Genomic DNA, 27,408 nt, shown 5'->3' with positions numbered 1-27,408 from the left:
GCCTCGGCACTGGGGGGAGCGTCCTCAGGACGTGGGGAGGGGCAGAATGTCCGCTCCTTGGCCTGTTCACTGAAAGCCTCTCCAGAGCTGCTTGCCCACATTGTCTTGCATTTGGGGGCAATTTAAAGATGAAACAAAAGAGGTCTCTCTGTGGGCACATCTAACTTAATTTCATATTTCTAATAGGCACTTACTGGATTTGCAGGATTTGAAAAATGATTGTATTGTTTTGTATACTGGGAAGTGCCTTTTTCTATTTGACCTACTTTTGCACAGTTAAGCTCTTTTTAGTCAGTTTATATGAAACCTTTTACTCAGAATTTAAATTTAATTAAAATTTAATTAATGTTTATTTCCAGGGCACCTGTATAGGTGTAAAAATGCTCTAAAGGGGATTGATTTTTACACGAGCCAGTTTTAGGTGAGACATTCCCCAGCCAGGCTCTGATGGGAAAAAAGGGGGGCAAAGCCTTGGCAGGCTACTGCCAGCGCCCGGGTCGGCGGCTAGCGTGGACACTCTGCTGCTCTGTTCCGATGATTCTTGGGCCAAAGGAGACTTTCCGTGCTCTCCTGAGTTGGAAGGCAGGGATTTAGGCAGGTCCCTGGGCCAGGTGTGGGGCAGGCCCTTCAAACAAGCTGAGCTACCCTCCCCAGGGCACGCTCTGAGCATCCGAGGGGCACGAAGAATCCTGGGAATTAGTCACCCCAAACAGTCACCCAGTGTGGAAATGCTTCTAGTGACTGGGAGACAAGGCAAAGGGGCATGCACTATTCCTACCAGCTAGAGGTTCCTAAATTTGTTAATATGTTAACTATTGAACAGACCCCATTTCTGAATACGATAAAATGGAACGAAACTGTGCATCTTGTTGCTTTAAAAAGTGTAATTGGCTCTGTCTCCCATTTGCAGAGCTACGAGCTTCCCCAAGGGGTTTTCTTAGGATTCTCTGGACAGTACCTGGAGCACCGAGGAGGTCGCGCAGCGCCATGTGTACGACTGCCCGTGTCGGACCCGACCTGGCCTGTCCCCAGCAGTCCTGGACAGTGACCTGAGCCCAACTCTCCTGGGCCGCATGAGCAGCTGGCTGGTCTGGACACAAAGGGCCAGATGTCCGTCCACCCACAGAGCTACTGCCCTTCGAGTTGCCTGGACTCCACATGCAGGTGGCCGGAGCACCTGACTCAGCCCCAGCAGGTGCGGGGCCCAGGGTGCCGGCCACGACCTGCCCCGTGATCAGGCTGCCCGGTCCACAGTAGGTGATGGTGTGTGCTCGCTCCCTCCCTGTCTTGCCTGGCCTTTGACCTCTGCCGTGAGGACTGAAGAGTGAGCCCGTGCTTAGAGCTTGAGCAGAGCCCACACGTGGCAAAGCCGCCAGGCACCCTAACTCCTTCATGACTTCCTGTCCTTTATGGAAGTGCTTGGCATGAATTCTCGTGGTGGAGAGGCTCCTTCTGTACTCCTTGAAGGGCAATTTCCCTACGAGGTGCTGTCTCGTCCCCTCCCTCCCCTTTGCTGCCCCTTGCCCTAGAAGACCTTCCTTATCATCCCCTCCCTTTTCTCTCTGGTTTACTGTTCCCTCTTCCCCATCTACTTGACTCTACTTTGCGCAATCTCTTTCTCATACTTATTCACAAACCCCCTGAACCCTCTTCCTCTTTTCTCTCATTTTCCCAAGCCTTTTTATTTCATTTTTAATCACCCAAGTGATACGGGAAGCAGCTGATGCTACTGACATGCCGATGGCCAAGGGAGAGTGCCCCAGCCACAGCTGCTTTGCTCAGTGCCACGCCTCCCATTTCAGGCCAGATCCACATTGTATCAACACTTGTCTTCTACCCCCAGTGGTGACACATGAGGCTGAGGCTCTTAGATGGGTTTTCATGTAATCCTCACACTCCTTGAAGGCAGGTATTACACGATCTTCAGATGAATGAAAGTGTAAAGAGAGGTGAAAAGTTTACTTAAAAAAAACAACCAAAAAAAAACTTAAGCCAGCACAGCTAGAAAGTGGAGTCCCTGCTGCGTGCTTCCACTATGCTTTATGCTCTCTCCACTACTCATAGACCCTCCCACTAGAGGAGGAATAGAATAGTGGAGGCAAAAGAATAAAGGACAAATTCTATCCATTTTATATTCTTGCAAGGGCCCAAAAGTCTCATTCAGAATTCCATAGACATTGCTATATAGCCTTTCAACCTCTAAATAAATCAATATTTTCCCCAGCATGCCATCCATCCATCCATCTGGCTATGTAGCCATCCAGTCCCCCACCAACCTCCCATCCATCCTTCTATTAAATGTTTACTATGTTCTAGACATTGTAGTAAGTTCTGGGGAGAAATTCTTGAATCCCTGTGTTCTCAGTATAGTGAAGGGAACAACATATAAATAAAAGATTGCAATATAATGTGATAAATGCCAACACATGGAGGTACTTATAAGGTGTGATGGAAATGAGGAGGTGGAGAGGGGAATTCCTAACTTCTCCTCCTTTGCAACTGTAGACATTCAGTGGAGGTACCACCCGAAGGCGGGGGCAGAGTTTTCTTGGAGTGTCTGTGGCCAAGGCTGCAGAGGGAGTATTGGGAGGAATCGAGAGGGTTTCTAGCTGGGTCGACACTGGAGCTGATCAAGAAGGGGAAGAAGACATTCCAGGCAGGATAAAGCAGAGGTGGGAAAGCACCTGCAGAGAATTTTCTAGGACTCCAGCCTTGGGGACCCTCTGGGGAGAGTGCCCTGGAAGGTGTATAGGGTCCCATAAAGAAAGGAGCCTACAGTGCCAGAAGCTTCCAAGGTCATCAAACACTTTCAAAAGCACACAGTCCACCAGGTTTATTCTCCAACGCCATCAAATAACAATAGAACGTCTTTCTTTCCTTTTCCAGAAACATGTAACAGGCCCCTCTGTGCTCTGGATACGTCTGCATTCAGGGGTGAGTGGGAGCCCTCCTTGTGTCTGGGGAGGCCTGTTCTGCAGCACCCTGGAGCCGCTCGAGGGCAGGGAGGCTGCGAACTGGTGCCCATCACAGAGGGGCTGGAGGTAGAGGAGGGGGCGAGGTGGGGAAGGGGATTGGCCCATGGGAAGGCCTCCTTATTTTGTTGCTGAAATAGAGGCAGGGGCATTGCAGGGGTGGCTTTTGCTTAAGGAAATCGCAGTTAAATGTGTATTTCTAATTTCGTCCTGGGAGACTCTGCCACACTTGTTTTTTCTTTTCTTCCCAGACCTCTGAGTTGAGAATTGATAAGGCGGATTAACTGGGTGAGTTCACTTAAGACACACACACCCACCTTCCCCAGGGCAGCCCATCCGCTCCGGACGGAACCTCTGCCGCTCTCAGGGCGGCCGACCATGCCCCTCCTGCCCAAGTAGATCAGTACAGCTTTCCGCATCCTCCAGCACAAAAACCCAAATGTGCCTCTTTCTGGAAAAGAAAAAGGGCTCTGTCTTGCTGGGACTAGAGGGCACGGTCTCATGACACGCTACGCAGGCAATTTTGGCATCTGAAAAGCCTTTCCTCTTTCAAGAACTGCAGGCAGCCAGTCAAGATGGAAGAGTATTTTGGCATTTGGGCTAAAACTGCTCCCTGCCAACTGGGCCACTCAGCGGCTCTTCCTGGAGCCGGGAAGCCCCTGTCGCAGGAGTGGGCGTGGTTCTCCGGGACACTTTGGCGCCCTCTGCTCTTCCTCTCTGGCCACCCTCGGCCTCTGGACCTTCAGGGAGCGGCTGCCCCGCAGCCCCGGGGTTCAGATGCCATCCTTTATCACACCACGGCCGCGCAGCGCCGCAGGCGCGCTGGGCCCCTCTCGGCCGCTGCCTCCTCCTTGGCAGAAGCTCCTCAGCCCCACAGGCTGAAACTGGCCTTTGTGCCCAGGCTTCCCTCTAGTACCTCTGCTTTCACGCAGCAAGCGCTCACATGCGCAGCCCGGGCTCCTTCTCCAGCCTCAGCGGCCTCTGCGTTCCTAGCCCAGGGCCAGCTGCCCTTGCCCCGACAAGCTGCTGGGCTCCAGCCTCATGTGCATTTTACCCCTTCACCCATTTAAGATAATTGAATTTGCTTTTTAAAAGGAGAACTTCACACTGTATAATATGCTGTTTCAACAGAGAAGACAGAAACTGAGCTGTTCGGGCAATGGAGAAGAGACTCCCGGGGAATCTTAGGTGCCAAGTACTTAACCCAGCGGTTCCGGCCCTGAGGCTTGTCAAAGGAAACCCGTGGTTACATTTTTCGGTCTTAGCAGTGTGGGAATATTTTAAAATAATTTCATAGATAAACAGAGGGTGGAAAAGCTTTGTTTTTTAACAGTCAAAACTTTTCTTGGTTTTCAAAACCTTTTTAAAGCCTTGAGGACATTTTCATGTAAATATCTACATAATTACATAAAAATATCTTTCATATTTGATGTCACCAAGGCAGAGGCGTCCCTCAGCAGAAGCTGTGACCAGCCTTGGAATTTCAATCCATGCATGGCCAGCACTGGAAACCGAGAGGCTGACAGCTACGTAAACGTCTTCCCGCAGCAGCCCCCTCGAGCCCGCCTGCCCAAGCGCGGAAGGGACACCAGCCCCGCGCAGCCTGAGAACGGGCGCCTACCTACCCTGCGGCCGGGGGGGTCCACGGAGGGGGCAGCCTGTGTGTCCATTGAGCCGGGCCCCTTGCTGCAGCTCTGACTCGAGGAAGGGAGAGCAGCTCGGATGTAAGTTCTCACAGAATCTGTTTCCAATTCAGGGCAGATGTGGGACACGCTCATAGCCCCAGGGATTATCCACTCTAAAACAAATCGCCTCCAGGAAGAGGAGTGCAGAGGCTGAGCTGCCTCCCCTCCGAATGCCGGACGCATGACACAGGCCCCTGACGTGGACCAAGCCCCCCCACTGGCACCAAGCGGTTTCCCCACACCCACGTCCCACCCCCTTGCTTCATCGACCGCCTTTTCTGTAAACTGAAATTGAATTGTTCCTGTTCACAGTTTTCTTGGCTCGAGAAAAGGAAGGGGAGGATTATTGCAATGCGAAACGTGCAGAAATCAACTTAAGGGTAAGTCTAATGCTCCAGCGCATGTCCAGCGACTGGCTCTCTAGACCGCAGGCCACTCTGGCCAAGACCCAAATCAGCTGAGATGCGACGGGGCCGAGACCCCAGAGCCCCCAAGCTGAGACATCATGAAGTTTAGCCTAATCCAACAGCCCTGAAAAGAAGGCAAGACAACACTTTGAGAAGTAAAACGATTTTTCCTTTTAATAAAATAAAATGAAAATTTTATATAGAATTCTAAAACATTAAAAGTTCATGTGGACAGCATTGCCTTTAATGTCCACAAGTGACTAGGCAGAAGAGAGTCCCGTGAAAAGTCAGATGCAGAAGACAGTGCTTTGCTAAGATGGCACGTGACCGTGACGTCGCGCTGCCGACAGTCACTGCCCGGCCACGCCAGGCTCGTCTGTCTTCACAGGAAAGACCAGGAGGCCTCTGGCGGCCGAGGAACGCGCCAAGGGACTGTAAGCGCAGCAGCACGTGGCGACACGTAGTGGCCATCGCGTGTCTCCCTGTCCTCGGGATCCTGCCCAGCCCCTGCCCAGGCCCCGACATGGTCGAGGCTGCCAGCCAGCCCTATATGTCAGCGACTTGAACTGACGATGACCAGTATCTTGAAATATCAGGGTTTCCCTGACTTTGGAGGATGTATTTACAATTATGGCTGATCTGTCAGGTTTTAATTTAAAAGCTGGCACTGGAGAGGAAAGAACGTACCACCACCTACAACTGGACTCCTGGGGTTCCTTTGGACTGACAGGCTCCTTTCAAAGCAATCGGCAAATACCTTCTCTGGAATTCTGATCTTGCTCGTGGGCATCAATTAGGCACTTAGAAAGTACACTGGGGCCCGTTCAGTGAAACTGGGTAAGGAAAGCTAGATATTGCAAGTGAGCAGGGGACGTTTTTGGATGATGGGGCGGGGGCTGCCCGGGGCGAGTGCATGCGGGGCAGGTGCGGCTTTGGATCCGGGAGCTGTTGCTGTTCCTTCCAGCCTTGGCTCCGGTCCTGACCCGAGTCGGCACCGGGGTCCACCTCCAGCCGTCCCACCAGTGAGGGGGTTTCTGCCAAGCGGGACTCGGAAGCAGACGCCAAGGCCATGGCGCATGGCGGAGACCACCAGGCTGGGACCACCAGGCAGGGACCAGTGCAGGCTGGGCAGGGACAACCGGGCAGGGGCCACCAGGCGGGGCCCACCAGGCGGGGACCACCACGCGGGGACCACCACGTGGGGACCACCAAGCGGGGACCAGCGCAGGCTGGGCAGGGACCACCAGGCAGGGACCACCATGCGGGGCCCACCAGCCGGGGACCACCAGGCGGGGATCACCACGCGGGGACCACCAGGCGGGGACCAGCGCAGGCTGGGCAGGGACCACCAGGCAGGGACCACCAGGCGGGGACCACCAGGCAGGGACCAGTGCAGGCCGGGCGGGGACAACTGGGCAGGGGCCACCAGGCGGAGACCACCAGGCGGGGACCACCAGGCAGGGACCACCAGGCGGGGACCACCACGTGGGGCCCACCAGGCGGGGACCAGCGCAGGCCGGGTGGGGCCCGGACCCAGGCACGACCTCCCGCTGAGAGCCTGGGAGCCCAGAAGGCCCTGCGCGAAGCGAGCTGTGCCCCCTTCTCCCCTGGACCAGAGCGGCCCCCGCCCTCTCACCTCGCTGTTCCCCCACCAGGACCTGGAGGTGAAGGGTGTGGGAGCGGCAGGGCCAGGACCAGGTGACACTGGGATGGCACGGAGCATCTCCAGCTTTCTAAGATCCCAACATCTTTCTGCTACTCCCAAACACACAATCCATTGCCCCAAATAACAAAGACACCAAAACAAAAGGAAACACCTCCCAGAAGCTGGAGGTGGGAGCAGCACACTCCAGCAGCATCTGCCCTGCCCCTGCTCAGAGTGTCGGGGTCCTGGGGCCCCCCAATTTGCCGCTCCCTGCATGAGACCCTGAGCCCTGGTTCTCACCCTCTCAATCTTCAGGAGGAACAGGTAGCTGCGCCACAACCAGAAAGGCTGAGGGTTCCAGAAGGACACGCTGGAGACGAGCGCAGGGAAGCCAGCCTCGCCACGTGCCACGGTTCCACAGTGTTTCCAAAAATAAACTTCAGACCAACTTTTCATCATTTTCCCCAGGTGCCTTATTTGTCATTTCAGGTTGGAAATGCACATGTCAAACTTATATATTTCTTGAAATCAATCTCCACTATCTTTCTTCTTTGTAAAGCTTTGATAAACCTTTTCTCTAAGTGACTCTAAATCTTGGCAGAGCTTTTGGGCTTCAAATGACTTTGTTAAGAAGATGAAAAGGCAGCTTACTCATGGGAGAAAATTTTTGGAAACCACATATCTGATAATGGTTTGATTTCCATGATATATAAAGAGTTAATTCAACTCATGGATAAAAATACAAGCAAGCAATTAAATATGAGAAAAATACTTGAACAGGCATTTTTCTAAAGAGGAAATACAAATGGCCAAAAGCACATGAATAGATGCTCAACATTGCTAGCTATTAGGGAAATGAAGATCAAAACTACAATGAGATATATCATTTCACACCATTCAGAATGGCCATTACTTAAAAGGCAGAAAACCACAAGTGCTGGAGAGGATGTGGAGAAACAGGAACACTCCTTCACCATTGCTAGGAACGTAGAATGGTGCAGCCACTGTGGAAGTCAGCTTGGTGATTCCTCATGAACCTAATTATAGAACTGCTGGATGATCTGGAAATCCCTCTGCTAGGACTATATCCAGAAGAACTGAAAACTGTGACACAAACAGACATTTACACACGGATGTTCATAGCAACATTATCCGCAATTGCTAACAGATGGAAACTACCCAAGCATCCATCAACCAATGAATGGATAAATAAACTGTGGTATATACAGACAATAGAATACTATTCGGCTACAATAAGAAATGAAATCAGGATGCATATGACAACATGAATGGAGCTTGGGGACATTATGTTGAGTGAAATAAGTCAGACACAAAAGGATAATTATTGTATGGTCTCACTAAGATGAACTAAATATGATGAGTAAGCGCATGCAGGTAAACTCTAGAGTGTGGGTTAGTAAAGAGACAGAGGTGGGTTGAGAAGGGAGAGCTGATGCTGAATGTATGTAGAATGTTTAATGGGGGTGGGGGGTGCAAATGTGGGGAAATGGTGAGAGTTGATGGTAACACATCGCAGTGAGTATAATCAACACTGATGATTTATAAATGTGATTGTGGCTGAAAGGGTTAGTTTAGGGAGGCTAATGTCAATTGAAAGACAGCTGAAGGATAATTCAGAGACTGTAATATAATGAATACTACGGTAGGTGATGATTGTGGTAGTAGAACAAATACAAGAATGTTTCTCTATTAGAAGTTGTTAAGAATATGGAGGTGCATGGTAAAAATATAACTAATGTATAGACGACAGTCAACAGTAATATTGTAATTATTTTTATCAATGCTAACCATCAATAATAGGGGGTGTAAGAGGGTAGGGTATTTTTCCTTTTGGAGTAATGAATTTTGAAATGGACAGAGCTAATTACAGAACAACTCTGTGATGAAACGGAGTGCCACTGAGTGTACGCTTTATGGATTGTACGAGGCAGGGGCCTGTGTAACACGGTAAACCCTATGGTAGAAGATGGACTGTGGTCAAAAGTATAAATATATGCGTGTTCTCCCGTGAACTATAACAAAGGCACGATACTAATACATGGTGTTAAGACTCAGATGGTTTGTGGGAAAAATCTGCCAAATAAAAACAGACTCTCGAGAGCAGTGACATGACGACATTCTCTCACCATTTGTAACAAATGTCACAGCAGTGCAAGGTGGTGGGTGATGTGTGCGAATCCTGGGTGGTATGCACAGTTGTTTTAACTCACAACTTCTCAAATAAATAAGAAAAGAAAAAAGAAAAAAAGAAAAAGAATAACTGAGGCTGGCCCTCCTCCTCACTGAGGCCTGGGCAGGGGCGGCTACAGACCCCTTGGGCATCTCAGAGCCACCTGGCACCCAGGTGTCCACAAGGCCCGCCCGGCCAGCTTCACGTCCCACAGGTCCAGGGCAGAGCAGAATAACAGAAAGCTGGATGGGCAGGGGTTTTGAGCCCAGGTAAAGGGGGGGGGGGTTGAGCAAGAAGGGAGCGCCCCCACCATGCAGGAAACACCGTGGCCTTGGGACCTGATGCCCAGGGGAAGCGGCAGACAGCGACGCTGGCTGGAGGGAAGGGTGGAGCCGGCCGGAGGCCCGGGAGGTAAGGGCGTCGGAGCGGGCCGAGGCTGCGGAGAGCCGGGCTGGCCGAGCCTTGGCGCTTCCTGCTCGCACTCCCAAGCTGCCTTCTTGCCCGGCCCAGGGCGGCGGGTGGCCGCGCTCAGGCCCACGGACTCGCAGGGCAGGCCCACACCTGCTGGAGCCTGCTACCTCGGCGGGAGGGCGGGCGCGGAGGGTGGCCTGCTTGCTGTGTCTTCTCACAGGGGCTGAGTGGGCTGCAGCCAGCAAGTCCCCGGGCATCTTCCCGGGGCTGCTTGTCTTCAATGGGCCGCGGGAAGCCTGGGTGCGAAGGTGCAGGACAGGGGCCTCGTCCACCTCCGCCAAGGCCGTCCAGGAGCGCGCGAGCGGAGGCGCGGCACACGCGCGGAGCCAGCCCTGGGTTTCCCTGGTGCCACGGCCAGGACCCTGGGGCCCCACAGGCCACTCTGTAGAGGGGAGTGAGAATAGTGCTCCCAGGTCTACTATGACGGTTACACGAGGTGAGGAAGTGGCTCGCTTGGCGAAGGGTCAGGCCAGAAACGCTCAGTACGTGTTAAGCTTTGATAAATACGTCAACTCTGTGGTCACTTGGCCTCGCTCAGCTTCCTTAGTCTGCAAGGAGTTACATGTGTCCTGGCAGGTGGGAAGAGGGGAGCCACGTGCTAATTTTTCATCCAAGACATGCCCATGGAGCGTTTTCCACACACTCACAGATCAAAAGCTCAGCCCCTGCGCCACAGGCAGATCAAGAAGCAAACCGACACCGACAAGAAAGCGTTTGCCCTTACGAGTGCATTTGGCAGCCTGGAGCTCCAGGAGACACCAGGGCTTCCGCTCCCCTGCGCCCGAAGGTCTAATTTGAAATCTGAGTTTCAAGGGAAGTGGGGGCTGGGAGCCGTTGCCCAACATCCCCGTTTCAGCCACTGGCCTTGCATGGGCCGAGGGGTGCCACTGGCGGCCAGCGTCCCGACTGCATGCCCGGGTCCCCTGAGCCCTGTTTCGGGTGGGTGGAAGACGTGCTGAAACCTCCTCTGGTCCCCTAGGCTTGAGTTTTGTAGCAGCGTCACATACAACTCACTCCCTTAAAGTGTCCAGTTGTGTGACTTCTAGCAGCTTCACAGAGTTGTGCAATCGGCTTCAGAACATTTTATCACCCAAAAATTAAAGGAAACCCTGCACCCCTCAGCCGCCCCGTCCACACCCCTTCCCCGGCCCCTCCTGGCTCTCACGTTTCCCTGTTCTGGGCTTCTCTTGGAGTTAGAATCACACAGCATGCAGCCCTCTGTGGCCGGCGGTGTCCACAGTCCCTGAGCAGGTCAACTTCAAGGTCATCCACATGGAGCAGGGTCAGAATGCTGCTTCTTTTCCGCTGCCTCTTCTGTTTTATGGATTTGCCACGTTTTGTTCATCCATTCGTCAGCCGTTGGCTATTAGGGTTGCTTCCACTTGTGGCTGTTGTGAATAATGCTGCCGTGAAGGTCATGTCCGAGTCTCTCTGTGGCCTCTCTTTTCAGTTATCTTGGGCACATAGAGAAGTGGAACTGCTTGGCCCTGTGGTAACTCTGGGCTTAATTTTTAAGGAACAGCCAAACTTTTTATGAATGTAGCTGCACCATTTTGCATTCCCACCGGTACATTTTCACACATTTTCACCAACACCCGTGATTATGTTTTTTTAGTCTAGCCCTTCTTGTGGGTGTCATTTGTTCCCTCCATGTGGTTTTGACTTGAATTTCCTTAATGGCTAATGATGTTGGGCATCTTTTCATGTGCTTACAGGCCATTTGTATAACTTCTTTGGAAAAAATGTCAATTTACATCCTTTTTTTTTAAAGCTTGAAACAAACTAGGAATTTATTTACAATAATAGCAAAGATGTCAAAAATAAAAGGAACAATATATAACAAATCAAAAAATTATCCTTTGCCACTTTTAAATTGGGTTATTTGTCTTTTTATTAGTGAATAATTGTATTTGTTTCCTTGGTATTCTAGATACAGACCCTTATCAAACACATGATTTGGAAAAAAAATTCTCCCATTCTTTGGGTTGTACTTTACTTTCTTGATGGTGTCCTTTAAGGCACAAAAATTTTTTATTTTTATTATATGCAATTTACCTGCATTTTCTTTCATTGTGTGTGCTTTTGATGCCATACCTAAGAAACCATTGCCTAATCCAAGGTATAAAGATTTACTTCTATATTTTCTTCTAAGAGTTTTATAAGTTTAGCTCTTTTGTTCAGGTCTTTGATCCATTTTGAGTTAATTTTTGTATATGGCATGAGGTAGGGATCCAGTGCTGTTCTTCAGTCTGTGGAAATCCACACCATTTGTTGAAAGACTATCTTTTCCCCCATTAAGTGTCTTGGCACCTTTGCTGAAAATCAACTGACAAAAATCTGTGAGTTTATTTCTGGACTTGAGTCCACTGATCTGTATGTTTGTTCTCAGGCAGTAACACCCTGTCTTGGTTTTCAGAGCTTTGCAGGGGTTTTGAATCTGGAGTGTGAGTGTGTCTTCTGTTCTCTTTTAGGACAGCTTGGCTCCTCAGGTCCTGAAGTCCTCCAGGCCTCTGAAGGCACCTGTCTGGGCCCTGCTGCTGGGCCCCTCTGTGGCCACAACTCCGAGGTTGGCACGGGGGCCAAGGTCCCATAACCCTCGCCACTGCCCATCACCCCGAGAGCAGGGTCTTGTGGCCCCAAAGTCCTGATGGGCCCCTTGTGGGCTGGAGATCTAGTCCCAAGCTTGCCACAGTGGCTTCTGAGGGAATCTTCAGAGTTAAGTGGCCCTGGTGGACAGCATGGGGGTACAGCTGTGGCCAGGCTAATGTCGTTTTAAAGATTTATTTATCTTTGTTTGTTTGCTGTCTGCTTTCTGTGCCCATTTGCTGTGTGTTCTTCTGTGTCTGTTTTTCTTCTCTTTGAGTGGCACCAGGAACCAATCCTGGGAACTTCTGGAGTGGGAGAGAGGAGCTCAATCTCCTGCACCACCTCAACTTCCTGGTCTGCTGCATTTCGTATTATCTCTCCTCTGTGTCACTTTTTGTTGTGTATTTTGCTGTGCCAGCTCTCTGCATAGGCCAGCACTCCATTTAGGCCACCTTGTCTTCACCAGGAGACCCTGGGAGTCGAACCCCAGATCTCCTATTTGGTAGATGGGAGCCCAATCGCTTGAGCCACTTCCCTGGGCTGTTTTTCCTAAAGTGCATCACATCCTAAAAAATGACAGAGAAAACCAGAGCCATAACCAGAGCCCACTTGTACTAGGCTAAATGTAATTGTCCATTATCTCATGCATGACTGTAGATATGCTTGCTCTCTCCCTCTGTAGAAAGAAGTTTTTGTGTCAGTTTTGGAAGTTAATTTGAACTGGGAAATCCATTAAGGATGTTTGATGTCTATTTTTCCCTATAGATTGAGAAGCCAGACATATTTTTGGAGGCATAATTGAGAAAAATTATACTTTGGGCCAAGGAAGAGTTTGTTACCTCATAAAGGTACATTCATGGGAAAGTATTTACCTGGATTTACTCAAGGTCAGGCTAAGCCTTAGCATGCAGTGTGTCTTCAGGTTGAACTTCTCCTTAAGAGGAAGTGTGCACTGCAAGTGATTGCCCATCTCGTCCTTGTCACACCTCCTGAAACCAGCAGCAGGTGTCCAGGTGAGATCAGTCCACCTTTCCACCACTGAGCAGCGCGTGCGCTCGGTGGAACCTGCAGCTCCAGCATTATTTCACTGGGACTTTCTCCGAGGTGGCCAGCAAGGGGCACTAACGCTCCACCTCATCCGTACCTTCCCCTTCCTCAGCCCTGAGGCTCAGGACGGGTGGGCCAGGAGTCTGGGCTGTGCATGTGGAGCCAGGCAGGTCTAGAAAGGAGACTAATGCTGACAGGGCAAAAGGCAGCAGAGCATTCCAGAGGCAGGCCCTCCTGACTTGCAGGCCAGTCCTCCCGCCCAGCAATGCTGGCAGGTGAGGGCACCGAATCTTGTCTCTGCTTTCCTGTGAGCGCTGGCGTTGACTTCCCACCCAGAGAACATCACAGGCTGGCCGCACGAGTTCCTGAAAGGACGAACGGCTTGAAGCTTGGGGGACATGTGGTCACTAGAGCCTCCGGCCGGTCCTCTTTCTTCCAGTGGAATTTTCCTGCCTGTGTATTTCTGTCAGCGACGTAGGAGGGCTCGTCACTCTCCACACCCAGGGTGAGAGCCGCACACTGGGCGCACTGGTGGATAATTCCTTGTCGTCACAAGATGTGCAGACCCTTCAGAGGCTGGCACGTGGCACGGCAGCTGTGCAGTGTCTGGGAATGGGCTTTTCTTTCTCACTCTTCTTTTTAATTTTAGCTATTATGCCTGTTTCATCACATCAAAGAACTGACACACTAAGAATGACAGAATTCAATAATTAGTCCACCAAGTTGGAAGCCAATATTGATCATGTTTTCTATTTCTAAACCAAAGAAGTAGATTTTGGAAGCTCTGTCCCTTATCAGTATTATGGTGATGATGCACATGAAGGAGGTTAATAAAGTAGGAATGTTCCACCTTTTAAACCAGTGCTCTTTTAAGGCTTAGGTTTTGCACCTTCCATGCACATCACGTGAGAATCGCTGTTAAATTCGATCCTGCACTTCCTTACCTGTCCTCGCAGCCCCTTTCCTCGAAGTGCTGCCACTGATGGCCCGTAGGAGTCTAAGCAAGGTGATGGCACCTCAGAGCAGCCCTGCTGCTTCCCCCTCCATACGCCAGAATTAGAAATCGGAGGCTGTACAGCAGAGACTTTCAGGAGCGAGGCTTATGTCCAAAGGAAAAGGAAGTTCAATCGCCCGCCCCTCCTGGCACTGCAGGTGCTGCACAGGTGCGTCAGCCAGTGTGTTCCTCTAACCCCATCTCTGGATGCCCTCCGGATGCCCGCCAGCACTGTGGCGCCTCTGTCCGAGCATCAAGTGAAAGCGCATGCTTAGCACACTGGCCCGCAGCAGAGCAGCGGCAGGCGCCCCGTGGAGACTCCTGCCAGCAGAGCCTGAGCCTGCGCCTTGGGCGCCCGGCAGCCCGCTTGCCTTCGCGGCATCTCCCTTGGCTGTGAGAGCACTGTGGACAAGCCTTGGGGGCCAGGCCCTGAGGGGGGCCATGGCCTGCAGACGCCAAGGCCCTGAGGGGGGCCACGGCCTGCAGACAAGTGCTGATGCACACTCGGAGGGGGCTGCCGAGGACGGGGTGTGGCAAACGGTTCCAGGCTAACAGCCGGGGAGAAGCAGTGTGGGACGGCTGCCTGTGTGTCTGTCGGAGCTCAGAGGCTGCACAGGAGCAGCTCAGCGGCTCCGAAAGGCAGCTCCCAAATTCCATCCAGGTCTCATACGGCTCATGTGTGCCTGTGTAAACACACAATCACAACTACACCCACACACGCACACACTCAACACACACCCACTCATGCACGTGCATACACACACGTCACATATACATATATATACACACCTGCACATTCACATATACACATGCATAAACATGCACCCATCTTCACTCAGACCTCACACCCACACACACTCATGCACACTCACATTCTGAGCAGAGGCTTCTCTCTCCAGGAACCACCAAGTGCACATTTGGTAGAGTTGCCGTCCACTGCACGCGTTTTGCCAGATGCCAAGTGGAAAGTACAGGGTGAGGCTTCCCAGGCCAAGGGCGGCTGCTCCCGCAGCTCTCCTGCCCTCACTACACAGGCTGGAGCCAGGTCCTGTGCCAGGCACGATGCTAAATCTTCATTAGCTGCACACTGTGTTTTCTCAGACTATAAAACACTGACTCCTGATAGTAGAATCTGTGCAGGTTGGTTTTAAAGGACAGAATGCAGCAGAAGAGTAGGTGTGTCTGTTTTCAACATGACCGTGCTTGCCCCTGTCAGCAGAAGAAAGCCCCAGCTTCAATCTGAAGCATCTTTTCTCAGTGTCATTGGTCTATCTGCCCCATGGGAGACACAGAGCCCTGAACCACGTGGCACCGTTAGAGTCTCCTTCTGAGACTCGGGAAAGTGACTGCTTTCATGGAGTTTTTTTTTTTTTTTTTTGACTTGAAGTTGAAAATGTTGCAAATGTTCCAAAGAGCAATATCATACCAAGTTGATGATGAGATCGTAGGAAATGGTTTTACAGTCAAACACAGTAATTGCTGCTTTAAAAAACAAAACATACAAGAATAAATGTCCAATGGGCCCAAACCAGGAGGAGAAGGTTCTGAGGTCGTCTACGCCGTGGCGTGAACATTATGCTCCCAAAAGAGCTATAGTTTTTCAGCGTGTTTTGCTGCTTTGTTGTTCAAGGAGCACCCATTCTCTCTCCATTTAATAATACATCAGCTTTCCCCTGGGGAAGGGCTTGTGTTGCTGTTGGACAAAACAAGAACCAGGAGATGCCTCCTTGCTTCGGCAGAGTCTCTGGGATGCTGCTCTGGGGCTGCTGACTCCCGCCCTCATGGAGCCATGGCTGAGGCTCTCTGGATGGGCCTGGAAGGACGTGTTGCCTCAAGGAGCAAGGCTCCTCCAGCTCCATGCTCGCAATACAGAGCATTGTAAACTCCTGATGTAGTTATCACTATTTAAGGGTTCCTTGAAATACGGATTATCATGGGACGTTAAGGGACAAAAGCAGTACATAATGCATTAGATTAGAGATAAATACAAAGCGTCTTAAAGTGAAAGGCCTGTGAAAATATTTTCTGACCAGAGTGCGCAGCTGCTGGGAAGTGGGGGCCAGGAGGCCAGAGGGTACTGCCCCCCTGGGACAGCTGTGAACTGTGCTTCGGGACCCACAAGCCAGGCCCCAGGGTCAGCCTGCCAGGCGGGAGTCTCCACACCAGGGCCCTGCCCTCCGAGCACAGCCTACCCACTTAGGAGAAAGAGCAACACATTTAAGTGGGGGCGGAGGGCCTCTGGCAGGCGCATCTCACCCGAAGCTCAGGGGCCCAGGTCCGCAGAGCCTCAAGCAGCAGGCGAGCCCCAACAGCCCTGACATCGGGCACTGAGAAAACCCTAGACAAGGAGCCGGGAAACTGTCTAGGCTGGAGGAGACGAGGAATATCCCACAAGCACAATTTGCACCATCTTCTCTTTCTTCGGAGACCCTGCTTGGAGGCGCCAGGAGGGACAGGATTTGGGCTGCTCCCTGGACCTGTGCCCTGGGGCCCCCAATAAATGCCGTAGCCGCCTTACGCTCAGCTTACTTCTCGGCTACCTCAGACCGGTGCTCTCCCAGCTTCTCGGACCTTCACCTCTGGTCCTCTGTCCTCACAAGACGCCTCCAGGGACTCTGATTCCCCCAGGGGCTGCCTGTGATGGGCTCGCTGTCAGACCAAAGGGGCCGGTCCCCGGGAAGTTGTTTCTCACGCTGAGTTATTAAATTGGGATTCTAGTTTATTAGTAATTACCCTAGGGACTGGGCCTCTGTGAACCCACTTCTGGGAGACAGTGCCTGTGAGGTTTCCTGGGCCAGTGAAGCTGGACTTTGGACTGTGGCAAGTTGACAAAAGTGAGCATTCTGTCCCCAGGGGTAGATGTGCCTTGTGTTTGTCCTCCCTCACCACCACCCCAGTTTGTAAACTCCTTGAGAACCAGGTCCACCTGCATTCCAAACATTTGGAGTAAGGGCTCAAGAAACATTTGGTGAGGGAGTGAATGAACCAACAAGCTGCGCCGACGTTCTCAGTAAACTAGTAGGCAGGGAAAATTTTAGCCAAATTTAAAAATAATTTTTTTTTCAACCAGCTTACTTTTTACCATGAAAGTGTTCATAATGCTTTGAAAGTCCAAGATCTTTATATTTACATTTATTTGTTTACAGTCATATCAGACACAGTGCAACTCTGATGGAAGGGACCTCTCCCGTAAAATGTTTTCTTTTTCACACTAGACAACTCCTGCCATTGTCTTGTCTATCAGATCTGATACATTCAGAGGGCTTGGAAGTCCCTCTGAACTGGGCACTGGAGCCAGTTGAACCAGGAGCAGACCAGCCCTGCGAAGACCCCACGGAGAAGGCTGGGACGCGTCAAAGCCTTTCCGCCCCAGAGGAGCTGCTTGTCCTAAAGCAAAACAGCCGATTCACCCGCTGCATTCCAGTTTTCAGGCTGAAATTGAGGTAAGAAAAGATCTAGTGGAAATGCTCTGTTTTAAAAACAAAATCCAGAGGAAAATACACAAACTGAACAATAATATGAGAAGTGATGAAAAGGCTTCTACTTATCCACAGCGTTAATCCTTGTTAGTTCTCATTTCTGATACCACGGCTCAGTCGATCTCAAGGAGTACTGGGGGGGAGGGGGGAAGAGGGGAGAGGAGGGGGGAGAGGGGAGGAGAGGAGGGGGAAGGGGGGAGAGGGGAGGAGAGGAGGGGGAAGGGGGGAGAGGGGAGGAGAGGAGGGGGAAGGGGGGAGAGGGGAGGAGAGGAGGGCAGGAGAGGGAGAGTGAGCACAAGCCAAAATAAAGTGTGATAAGCACTCCATTCTCTCTTACCAGCACATCTTCAGTTATTTTCAACTGTTTCTGGTCCTGAGACAACAAACAGTTCGCTTAATATGGGATAATTAATTGCTCCAAGTTAAGAGTTAACTTTAGGTTGACAATCTGTGCCTCAGAGGTGAGAGACAAATGCTTCCAGCTCAGGCAGGGACCCCTGGCTCTATCTTGGCATCACTTCTGGATGGCAGCGAGACCCAATCTAATTAGCAGCATCTACGGCTACCTGGGCCCTCCTCACTCCCTGAGAGAGCCGAGTGTGGGAGAGAAACAGTGCCTGTGTCTAGAAAGAGGGAGCTGGAGCTGTTTGGTCTCACTGTCCACCGGCAGATCCTAGGCCCAAGGCTCAGGAGCCTCAGCATTGCCCCAAGGCCCCAGTGGCAGTTTCCTGGAAGGGTCCTGGAAGCTGGCCAGCTGGAGAGAGGAGCGCTGAGCTACAGCCTGTGAGCTGCACACACACACGTGCACACTTATTCACATGCACGCATACACGCACAGTGCACACACACAGTCTCCCTGTCGGCAGGGGTGGGGGCTGGGGGGCATTTCCTGGGTCAGTCGGGGGAGGACAGGAAAGCGGAACAGCAGGGGGTTACACCTGGGCTCCAGGGGGCTTTGGACGAGGGAGGGGAGGGAGCCCCTCGGGGCCGCGGTGCGCATTGTTGCTCTTCTACCTGCCGCTGGGGAGGCTCTTTAGAGGCTCTGGCGGAGTCACGGGACACAGACGGGAATTCAGGGGTCATCGTGGGTGGGCAGTTAGGGCCAGGGCAAGGGAGAGGCTAGGCTTAGGGTTGGGCTAGGGTTAGGTTTAGGGCTAGGGTTAAGGCTAGGGTTAGATTTAGGGTTAGGGCTCAGGGATAGGGTTAGATTTAGGGTAGTTAGGGTTAGGGTTAGGGCTCGGGCTACCGCTATGGCTGGGCTAGGTTTAGGGCTAGGTTTAGGGTTAGGGTTAGGTTCACAGCAGTGTTAGGTTTAGGGCTAGGTTTAGGGTTAGTGTTAGGGTTAGGGTTAGGTTCACAGCAGTGTTAGGTTTAGGGCTAGGTTTAGGGCTAGGGTTGGCATGGGCAGTGGCCCTGTGGACATTTCTCCTCGCCCCTCATGCAGCTCTTTTTTTTTTTTAAAGATTTATTTATTTATTTCTCTCTCCCCCTCCGCCCCCCAGTTGTCTGCTCTGTGTCCATTTGCTGTGTTCTTCTGTAACTGCTTCTATCCTTATCAGCAGCACCGGGAATCTCTGTTTCTTTTTGTTGCATCATCTTGTTGTGTCAGCTCTGTGTGGGTGGCACCATTCTTGGGCAGGCTGTACTTTCTTTCGTGCTGGGTGTCTCTCCTTATTGGGTGCACTCCTGTGCATGGGGCTTCCCTAAGCAGGGGACACCCCTGCGTGGCAGGGCACTCCTTGCATGCATCAGCACTGCACATGGACCAGCTCCACACGGGTCAAGGAGGCCTGGGGTTCAAACCGCGGACCTTTCATATGGTAGGCGGATGCCCTATCCCTTGGGCCAACTCTGCTTTCCTCATGCAGCTCCTAAGTGTAAGTCTCCTGCACTGTCCTCTGTGGAGGATCAGATTTTGATTTAATAAATCGTGGGCTTCCCAGCTTCATTTCTTCTATATTTCAAGTCTTTCCAACAACTAACAAGGTGATAAAGCATGATGATTCTTGTCACAGTATTTAGAGGACCACAAGTGAAACTCCCACTTTAAAGAAATGTTTCAATTTTTCTTGTCATATACAGCTTTTCCTTACTATCTGCCAATGGGAACATCCCATCTCCAGGCAACCAGCATGTGGCATTATCCTATTAATGAGGATAAAAATGACACATATGGGGTGCCAACAGACTGGGACATAGCTCTATATAGCCACAGCCTATGGTCTTTTCAGGAGGAATCTAAACTTTGGGTTAGTACCCACTGTTAACTCTTGTAGCTGTAGGTGAACCATGTGACCCTGAGGCCCCCACAGTCTCTTCCACTGAAGAAAAGTCATCAGAATAAAGATTGTGCTTTTAGAGTGGCAGCCCCCCTTTCCCAGAGAACTGCTCATGGGAACGTGAGCTCACCCCTCACACTTCACGCCACCTGTGAAGGCTCAACCTCTCCTGTGAAAGCCTCATGGTCATGGGCGGGAGGGCGGAAGTCACAGGCTCTGAGATGGAGCCCTCCTGGCCGAGGGGAATTAGATTTAGCTCTGGAAAGTGCAGTCTTCGTTGTGAGTAGATTCTGAAGTCGCTTGCGCATGCCGTGTTCTCAGTCTAATTCCAAGCAAAACACAGGCCAAGGAGCGAGTCACACCAAGAGCCTTGCCAAGAAAAAGTGGAACTCTGCCTTCTGGCTTCCAAACGGAGGCTTCCATCCAGGTTCCCACTGAAGGGAGAAGCACTCACATATTTTCCCACCCTTTCCCATCTCTCTGAGTCATAATGACCTTTATGTTAGCTGGTTATTTACAAAGGAAAACTAGGCCAAAGATCTGTCTTCAGGTAAAAGCTCACAAATACGAATCAAAACTGCAGATACAAGATTGCATGGCTTCACCAAATGGCCATAAGGGGCACCGGTGTTGAGACTGCCCAGCAGCTATAAAGCCACCATGTTTTTTCTATGATGGTGCTTTCTCTGATCAATGAATAAAACTTAACCCCATCTTAATTAAAATTAAGTCCACACCCCAACTACCATGCGGCAAAGTAGTCAAAGCTTCGCCACTTGCTGCTGACTGCAGGCGGCTGGTTCTGAACAGTCCTGTATGACTTAAAAATGCTTATGTGTGAAGAAATGTACAATTGATGTGTCTAATCACAGCCACACCTGGCTGTTCCATTTATCTCTATCAGATTTGAAATAATAAGATTTGAAATAATTTTCCACAAATGAGGAGCCCATTGGCCTTCATTTTTACCAGATCTCACTTATCAAGATGTCTAACATTTATGGAGAGCTCAGTGTGTGCCAGCAATGGGGGTGTACTAGTGAGCCAAAGGGGCGCTGATACAAAACACCAGACATCTGTGGGGTTTATAAAGGGTATCTATTTGGGCAGAAGCTTACAGTTCAAGCCATAAAGCATAAGTTACTTCCTTCACTAAAGTCTGTTGCCACGTGTTGAGCAAGATGGCTGCTGACGTCTGCCAGGGCTCAGCCTTCCTCTTCCTCGTAAGGCTCCGTGGTGCCAGCTTCTTCCCATAACAGCTGTAATCTGGGATACGTCTCTTCTCTCCCAGAGTTTGTTTCTCTCCAGGCTCAGCTGCTTTGCTCTCCCCGCAAGGCCAGCTATCAACTCTCAGGTGAACAGCTCCAGGATCAAAAAACTCTTTCTCTTCTGCCATGTCATTCTCTCTGTGAGTCCCCACACTTTGGTGGCCCAATCAAAGCCTTAATCATTATTTCATCAAGTAAAAGTAAAACCTCTGGATCCAATATAGTCTAATATGCCCTGAGAAACAAACCAGTTAACAAACATAGCCCAATGTCTGCTTTTGGAATTCATAAACAAAACTGCCACGGGGGTAATTGCTATAAATGTATTATCTACTTGAATCCTTGCAACAGTCCTAAACATTCTGGAATTAGCCCTGTGTACAGATGAGAAGATTGAGGCAGGACAAGTAAAGGAGCCCCTGGGTGGAGGAGACAGATTTGCTGCAGCCCTTCGACACCTCCAGCCACGGAGCCACCTGGTTTGTGCAGCCACGGGGTGTGGCGCTGGCAGCAGGGATGGCTCTGGGGCTTGTTCCCGCGAATGCCTTCGATACAAATTTAATCTCACGTTTGAAGAAGGGGAGGAGGTGCCATTGGCCGAGGAGTCAAAGTGTGCCTTTCAGGAAAATTCTAGACGTGCAGCTGCAAAATGTGTGCCTTCAGCACCTGGAGGCGCCTGGGTCCTTAGAGGCTTGTCTCTCTAGCTGGCCTGTGGGCTGACCACCAGCTAATGCCGGCCTCCACCTCTGGGCTCCTCCCACCCTGTGTTCAGCCCAAGAACAGATAGACACAACCTTTACTTTCCACATGAGCCTAGAATCTGCTGATTTTAACCCAGCGGGTATGTTTTCCCCATGAAGGGCTTTAAACGTTTTTCAGCGATGTTTTCAGAGCTTACCAAAAATAGTTCTGTGGAGGCCCTGAGAGGTTTGGCTTATAAGAAAGGAAAGAGATAATAACTTTAGAAAAATTGGTGACTGCAGGCAAAAATAAAGCTAGGGGAGTAAAGCCCATGCCTAGAGGTCTAAGCTGGCAGCTCTTGCTGACCCAGGAGGAAGATATTTTCCTTTTGTGAGGAGCACAAAATAGTTGGTTATGCTTTTACTCTTACTTTGAAAAATACCTCTTCCCTCATTATTTCAGGACAGATCAAGGGACAATAAATCCCACCTGAGATGCTCATTTTAGTTATTTTCCACCAGTTGTGCTGTGAAGCCTTTAGCTCGGGAGGTTCCTTGGTCAGCAGCCCCCCCCATGCCCAAGATGGCTGATGGGGGCAGGAGCCCCAGCAGACCCCCCAAGATGGCTGAGTGAGGGCGGGAGCCCCAGCAGCCCCCCCAGAATGGCTGAGTGAGGGCGGGAGTCCCCAGCAGCCCCCCAGAATGGCTGAGTGAGGGCGGGAGTCCCCAGCAGGCCCCCAGAATGGCTGAGTGAGGGCAGGAGCCCCAGCAGCCCCCCAGAATGGCTGAGTGAGGGTGGGAGTCCCCAGCAGCCCCCCAGAATGGCTGGGTGAGGGCAGGAGTCCCCAGCAGACCCCCAAGACGGCTGGGTAAGGGTGGGAGCCCCAGCAGCCCTGGGTGAGAAAGTCACTCCAACTCCAGGGCAATGGCCCAAACTCTGAAAATCCCATCTTCTCCTTTTGCCAAAGAGCCAGCTACAAGATTCTGGGTTCCATCACTATTAATGTGACTGTAGGGAAAAAAGTGACTTCACTGTAAACCAGTGACCTCACCCCAATAACCATCTCTAACCATTTCAAAAGAAAGCCGCCTCCTTCGGTCCTGCCAACTTGCAAATGAAACAAATTACATCTGAACACGATTATGCTCGTTAGCAATTATTCCATGAAAACAGTGAGGTTTGAATTTAACCCACATTTAACCCCAGAACTGAAACTGCAGAGCAGCCTCTGGCCAAGTGCTGGGGCTCCAGCTGTGAGCAAAGGCGCGTTTTCCCTCCTTAGAGGGACACTGGTGCAGGTGAAGGAAAACACAAGTCAATAAAACACTCCTCACAGCAGGCACAGAAATTACTTAATTTCGTTTCTCTGACTTAACTCTATTCCTTAAAAGGAAGGACCCAAGGCACAGCAAACTCACTGTTCCTGCCAGGGGTGGCAGGTCAGTGGCTGGGGGCTGAGGGGCGGGGAACAGAGGTTGGGGGCCAGGAGCAGGGGGGGCAGGGGCTGGGGGCAGGGGGCTGGGAGCAGTGGGGGCAGGGGGCAGGGGGCTGGGGGCAGGGGGCTGGGAGCAGTGGGGGCAGGGGGCGGGGGGCTGGGGGCAGGGGGCCAGGAGCAGGAGCAGTGGGGGCAGGGGCCAGGGGTCAGGGGCTGGGGACAGGAGCAGCAGGCAGGGGGCCGGGAGCAGGAGGACTGGGGGCTGGGGGACTGGGGGCAGGGGTTGGGGGTCAGGAGCAGAGGGTCCCAGGGGCAGGGTTGGAGGCCAGGAGCAGAGGGGGTAGGGGTCAGGGGTCAGGGGCTGGGGACAGGAGCAGCAGGCAGGGGGCCGGGAGCAGAGGGAGCAGGAGGACTGGGGGCTGGGGGACTGGGGGCAGGGGTTGGGGGTCAGGAGCAGAGGGTCCCGGGGGCAGGGTTGGAGGCCAGGAGCAGAGGGGGTAGGGGGGCAGGGGGCAGGAGCTGGGGGCAGGGGGCCAGGAGCAGAGGGGCTAGGGGGCTAGGGGACTGGGGGCAGGGTTGGGGGCAGGAGCACACACAGGCCAGCTGGGACCTGCCTGCATCCTTTCCAAGGTGCTTTTCCCCGCGTGGTTTAACTGATTTAATAAACCCTGTGGCTCTAGCACCTCCACTGGTCTAGGCACACCTGCAAGGTACCTGGAGACGTTCTACATCTCGGTAACTTCCCACATGCCCGTTTCTAGCCCACACTCTAACCCCATAAGGCTGGGAAGGCGCCCACAGCCTGCCAGCCATTATTTCCAGAATCCTGCACTGCCTGGAGAGTTGAGCAGGGTCCTCCAGAGCCCTCAGACTGAAGGAAGAAAATGTAAGCTAGGAAAGAAGGAAAAGTCCCGAATCTCTGCACATGTCTCTTACATTTTCATTAATCCTGGGCGACATTTCAAAGCACGACAGACTTTATTCATCTGTAGGCTTAAAACAGAGGGTCTAGAAACAGCTGTAACTAGACAAGTGGGGCCATTCAAAACTGTTTGGAATGAGCAGGTGCTCTTTTGAGAGCCAAACCTTGGCTCACGAGTTTTTTCTGTATTTGTACCTACAATCACTGTTGGAAACACGTCTGCACTGCCCCTTCCAGTTGCGGGCTGGACTTGTTTTAGGGCAAGAGCTTCCACCCTGGGGCCCCTGACGTGTTTTTATAGCCTGGAAATTACTGGGTTAGTACACAAGTAGACAACAGGAAACCAAGCACAAATGCATACTTTTCAAATTACATAGTTTCTAATCAACTTAACATGTTCTGTGGAAAATAATCATGTTGAAAAAATTCAGCATGCCTTGTGTTAGTGCGCCTCAGAGATCCTGCCTTTTTCACAGATTGAATCTGTGTGGCAGCCTTGTGCTGAGCAAGTCATCAGCCCATTCTTTCCAACAGCATGTGCTCAACTCATGTCTCTGTCACGTTTTTGCTGATTCTCACAATATTTCATACCTTTTCGTTGTTCATTCTGCTATGCTGATTTGTGATCAGTGGTCTTTGGTGTTATTATGTGATTGTCTTGGGGCACCACAAACCGTGCTCGCAGAAGGCCGAGAATTCTGTCGTCGATGTGTGTTCTGCCGCTCCCCCAGCTCGCTCCTGCTGGGCCTCTCTTCCCTGAGGCACAGCAATGTTGACATTAGGCCAATGAATAACCCTACAGTGGCCTCTGGGTGTTCAATGAAAGGAAGAGTCACACTTCTCTCACTTGAAGTCAAAGCTAGAAACGATTAAGCTTCGTGAGGGAGGCATGTTGAAAGCTAGGCTTATGCCAAACAATTAAGGCAAGTTGTGAATGCAAAGGAAAAGTTTTGAAGGAAATTAAAACTGCTGCTCTAGTGAACACTCAAATGATAAGAAAGTGAAAGAGTCTTTTTGCTGATATGGAATAAGTTTTAGTGGTCTGGATAGAAGATCAAACCAGACATGACATTTCCTTAAGGCAGCCAAAGCCTAATCTAGGGCAAGGCCCTAAGTCTCTTAAACCTATGAAGGTTGAGAGAGGTGAGGAAACTGCAGAAGAAAAGTTTGAAGCTTTCACAGGTTGGTTCATGAGGTTGAAGGAAAGAAGCAGTCTCCATAACATAAAAGTGAAAGGTGAGGTAGCATGTGCCGATGTAGCAGCTACAGCAAGTTATCCAGAAGATCTAATAAGGTAATTGATGAAGGTAGCTACACTCAACAACAGACTGTCAATGTAGATGGAACAGCCTTCTAATGGAAGGTGTCATCTAGGACTTAGATAGCTAGAAAGAAGACGTCAATGCCTGGCTTCCAGCCTCAAAGCACAGGCTGACTCTCTTGCTAGGGGCTAATGCATCTGGTGACTTGAAGTTGAAGCCAGTGCTCGTTGTCCATTCCAAAACCCCTAGGTTCCTTAAGAATTTTTTTAAATCTCCTCTGCCTGTGCGCTGTAAATGGGAAAACAAGGCCTGGATGACAGCATATCTGTTTACAACCTGGTTTACTGAATATTTTAAACCCACTGTTGAGAACTGCTCAGAAAAAAAAAATCCTTTCAAAATATTATTGCACACCAACCATGCACCTGGTTACCCAAGAGCTCTGATAGAGTTGTACAATGAGAGTAATGTTCTTTTCATGTCTGTTAATGCAACATTCATTCTGAAGCCCATGGGTCAAGGAGCCTTTTCAAATTTCAAGTCTTATTATTTAATTATTTTTCAGAAGGCTATAGCTGCCATACGTAATGATTCCTCTGATGAATCTGGGCAGAATGAATCGAAAACCTTCTGGAAAGGATTCTCCATTGTGGATGCCATGAAAAACTTCACAGTTCATGGGAGGAGGTCAAAATATCAACTCTAGCAGGTAACCGGAAGGAGTCGATTCCAACCTTTGTGAATGACCTTGAGGGGTTCAAGACTTCAGTGGAAGGAGTAACTGCAGATGTGGTGGAAATAGCAAGAGAACTAGACGTAGAACCTGAAGAAGGGACTGAATTGCTGCATTCTCATGATAAAACTGGATTGGAAGAGGATCGTGGGAAGATGGTGGAGTAGGGAGCTCCAGGATCAGTCCTTCCACCAAAACACCTACACACAGGAACCATCTGCAACAACTATTTTGAAACTCTGGAAGTCAGAAGAAGACTGTACAGCATCCAGGGAGGAGTGGGAGGAAGAGGCTGGTGAGTTAAGGTAATGAGCAGTAAACTGCTACTTTGTGCAGGGGCTCCCAGCGCCCATCCCGTTCCCACGGCAGGCTTCCCTGGGACCAGCCCCTGGCTAGCTCGCTGGTGACATAAAGGCACGTAAAAATCCCCTTTCCCATGATCAGAGGTGGGCATGGCTGGTCACTGACAACAGTTTTTTTTTTTAGGTACTGGGGTTGTGTATTGAACCCAGGACTTTGTATGTGGAAAGCCGACACTCAGCTACTAAGCCACATCGGGTCCCCTGAGTTGGTTTTCTCATTTTTGTTTGCTTGTTGTTTTTTGTTTTGTTTGTTGTTGTTGTTTTTTAAAAGGAGGCACCCAGGACTGAACCCAGGATCTCCCATGTGGGAAGCAGGCACTTGAGTCTCACCTGCTTCCCTGATCACAGCCTTTGATTAGTGAATTCGGGTTGCTGGGAGCCCAACGCTAAGGGTGAGCAGTGTTTTAGTCCACCCTGGACAAAAACAGTGACAGCCATAGCTTCAGCCCACTCCAGCAGGGGCTGAGGCCGTGGAGATTTAAAGAGGCTGTGCTGCCTTAGGGCGGCAGCAGACAGTGAGTTGAGGGGCTGCATTTGCTGGGCAAGCCAGCCAAGTTCAGCTGTGGGGAGCTGTTGGAGAGGCTCTTGGTGCCCTGCCTGACATACAAAGGTTAAATGGTAAAATGGCAGAAAAAAGTTGCATATTATCTGTAGTGACTTTAAATGTAAATGGATTTAACTTGCCAAAGGCAGAGATTGGCAGAATGGATAAAAAACATGACCCAACTATATGCTGTCTGCAAAAGAATCACCTTAAATTCAACCATACACATAGGTTGAAAGTGAAAGGCTGGAAAAAATATAGCATGCAAGTAGGAAACAGAAGTGGGGGAAGCTACACTAACATCAGATAAAATAAATGTTAAGTCAAAAACAGATACAAGGGATAAAGATGATCATTATATATATGATAGGAAGATGTAACAATGATAAATATATACCAACCTAACAGCAGAACCAAAAAATATATGATGCAAATACTGACAGAT

The 27,408-nt window shown here is 50.7% G+C and overlaps 1 protein-coding gene across 3 annotated transcripts in view; it reads right to left on the bottom strand.

Annotated features, from left to right (window-relative positions):
* SASH1 (SAM and SH3 domain containing 1) overlaps positions 1-27,408 on the bottom strand; it is a 730,341-nt gene that overhangs the window by 211,880 nt on the left and 491,053 nt on the right. Inside the window, exon 1 of one of the 3 annotated variants that reach the window (XM_058307627.1) lies at positions 4,598-4,857. The exons of 1 other annotated variant lie outside the window; for it this stretch is intronic. In XM_058307627.1, coding sequence (XP_058163610.1) covers positions 4,598-4,840 — 243 coding nt within the window. In that variant the 5' untranslated portion in view covers positions 4,841-4,857. Of the gene's footprint in view, positions 1-4,597; positions 4,858-27,408 lie in introns of those variants that run through there. One more of the 3 variants, XM_058307628.2, reaches the window with a different exon arrangement.

This window comes from Dasypus novemcinctus, chromosome 11 (genome assembly GCF_030445035.2).
Source record: "Dasypus novemcinctus isolate mDasNov1 chromosome 11, mDasNov1.1.hap2, whole genome shotgun sequence".
Classification (NCBI taxonomy): domain Eukaryota; kingdom Metazoa; phylum Chordata; class Mammalia; order Cingulata; family Dasypodidae; genus Dasypus; species Dasypus novemcinctus.
The sequence above is the reverse complement of the archived record's forward strand: the minus strand, read 5'-3'. Positions and strand labels throughout refer to the sequence as shown.